The 1,275-nt window shown below is 61.9% G+C and overlaps 1 protein-coding gene across 1 annotated transcript in view; it reads left to right on the forward strand.

The window, feature by feature from the left end:
• Positions 1–373: 373 nt before the first annotated feature.
• Positions 374–1,275, forward strand: part of HMBS (hydroxymethylbilane synthase) — a gene marked incomplete at its 3' end in the record, with an annotated part of 4,293 nt that continues 3,391 nt past the window's right edge. The window contains exons 1-3 of the mRNA XM_010153206.1: positions 374–491; positions 855–904; positions 1,004–1,059. Of these exons, the coding sequence (XP_010151508.1) occupies positions 374–491; positions 855–904; positions 1,004–1,059 (224 nt within the window). The remainder of the gene's footprint in view (positions 492–854; positions 905–1,003; positions 1,060–1,275) is intronic.

Consider the following 1,275-nt stretch of genomic DNA (forward strand, 5'->3'; position numbering starts at 1 on the left):
AGCAGCGCAGTCGGGCGCTGTTGGCCGCTCCCCAGACTCATGGTGTCGGTAGGATTTGCGCTCTTGGGAAAAGCCGAGGGTGCCCAGTGTGTGATACGACCTGTGCCTCGTCGCTGAGCCACGGGAGGGTGGCTTTGCTTGCCCTCCTGCCCGCGAGCAGGCGTCTCCCGGCAGTCGCGTCCGAGGGCTTCGCCCTCTCGGTGCCTGGGCACGGGGAGACGTTACCCTGCCGCTCGGTGAAGGGCGTGCTGCAGCGCAACGCCCTGCTCGCCCGGTTGGAGGATCTTGTACGTAGGAGTGATTGCACCTGGTACAGCAGTCATGCGTGCTTGGCCGTCGAAGAATGGCAAAGGCCTCTCCAGCTACCGTGCGGATGGCGCGTTCTTTGTTCAGGGCTTTGCTTTCCGCCTCGTTGCAGCTGGCCCGGATTCAGACGGACAGCGTAGTCGCGACGCTCCGGGAGCTGTACCCCGACCTGCGCTTTGAGATTGGTAAGTCCTTTTGGGTGCTGCCCGGAGGTGGACCAGGGGCCAGCCGCTTCTCTGGGGGCATGCCGAGTGCGTCATGGGGAGGAGGGGTCCAGCCCGCTTAGCCGAGAGCGCCGTCCGAATTCGGCCCAGTGTGAGCAGCTGCTGCCGCGAGGGGAGAAGGATGGATCTTGCGACCCCGAGGGGTGCAGCTCTGCCGTGCAGACGGTGGCGCCTCGCTCTGCGAGAGCCTGGGTTTGCTCTGGCCGCGCCTCGCTGCGCGTTTGGGAGGTGTTTTCCCGAGGCTCCGGGCGTTCCGCAGGGACAGTGGGGGCCCAGGTGCGCTGACCAAGCCTCACGGTGTACCTGTGCTCTCTCTCTGAGCAGTTGCCATGGCAACGACTGGAGACAAGATCTTGGATACAGCGCTTTCGAAGGTAAAGGATCTCTGCTTCCTCTCCGCGAGAAGGAGTTGTATCGGGTGCTGCATTGTCACGTGCTGCTGTGGTGACTCGTGTCCCTCCGCTTCTGTGTAGATCGGGGAGAAGAGCCTTTTCACCAAAGAGCTGGAAAACGCGCTTGAAAGAAACGAGTAAGAGCTCGTTCACCGTTCCTCCTCAGGCATTCGTGCTGCTCGTCGGACATCTTTGCCTTCCTGCGGATGCCGTCTGGTGTCCTTCTCTTTACACACCTCCCTCTGGCTCAGAAAATTCCACTGATAGCTCCGTGGCTTTTTCTATCCCCTCCCTGCTCTGGGCCATGCGTTAGTCTTCTTCAGCATCTCCCCAGCTCCCTCAGCCTCTCCTCA

The sequence above is a fragment of the Eurypyga helias genome, unplaced genomic scaffold (assembly GCF_000690775.1).
Source record: "Eurypyga helias isolate BGI_N326 unplaced genomic scaffold, ASM69077v1 scaffold25336, whole genome shotgun sequence".
NCBI lineage: Eukaryota > Metazoa > Chordata > Aves > Eurypygiformes > Eurypygidae > Eurypyga > Eurypyga helias.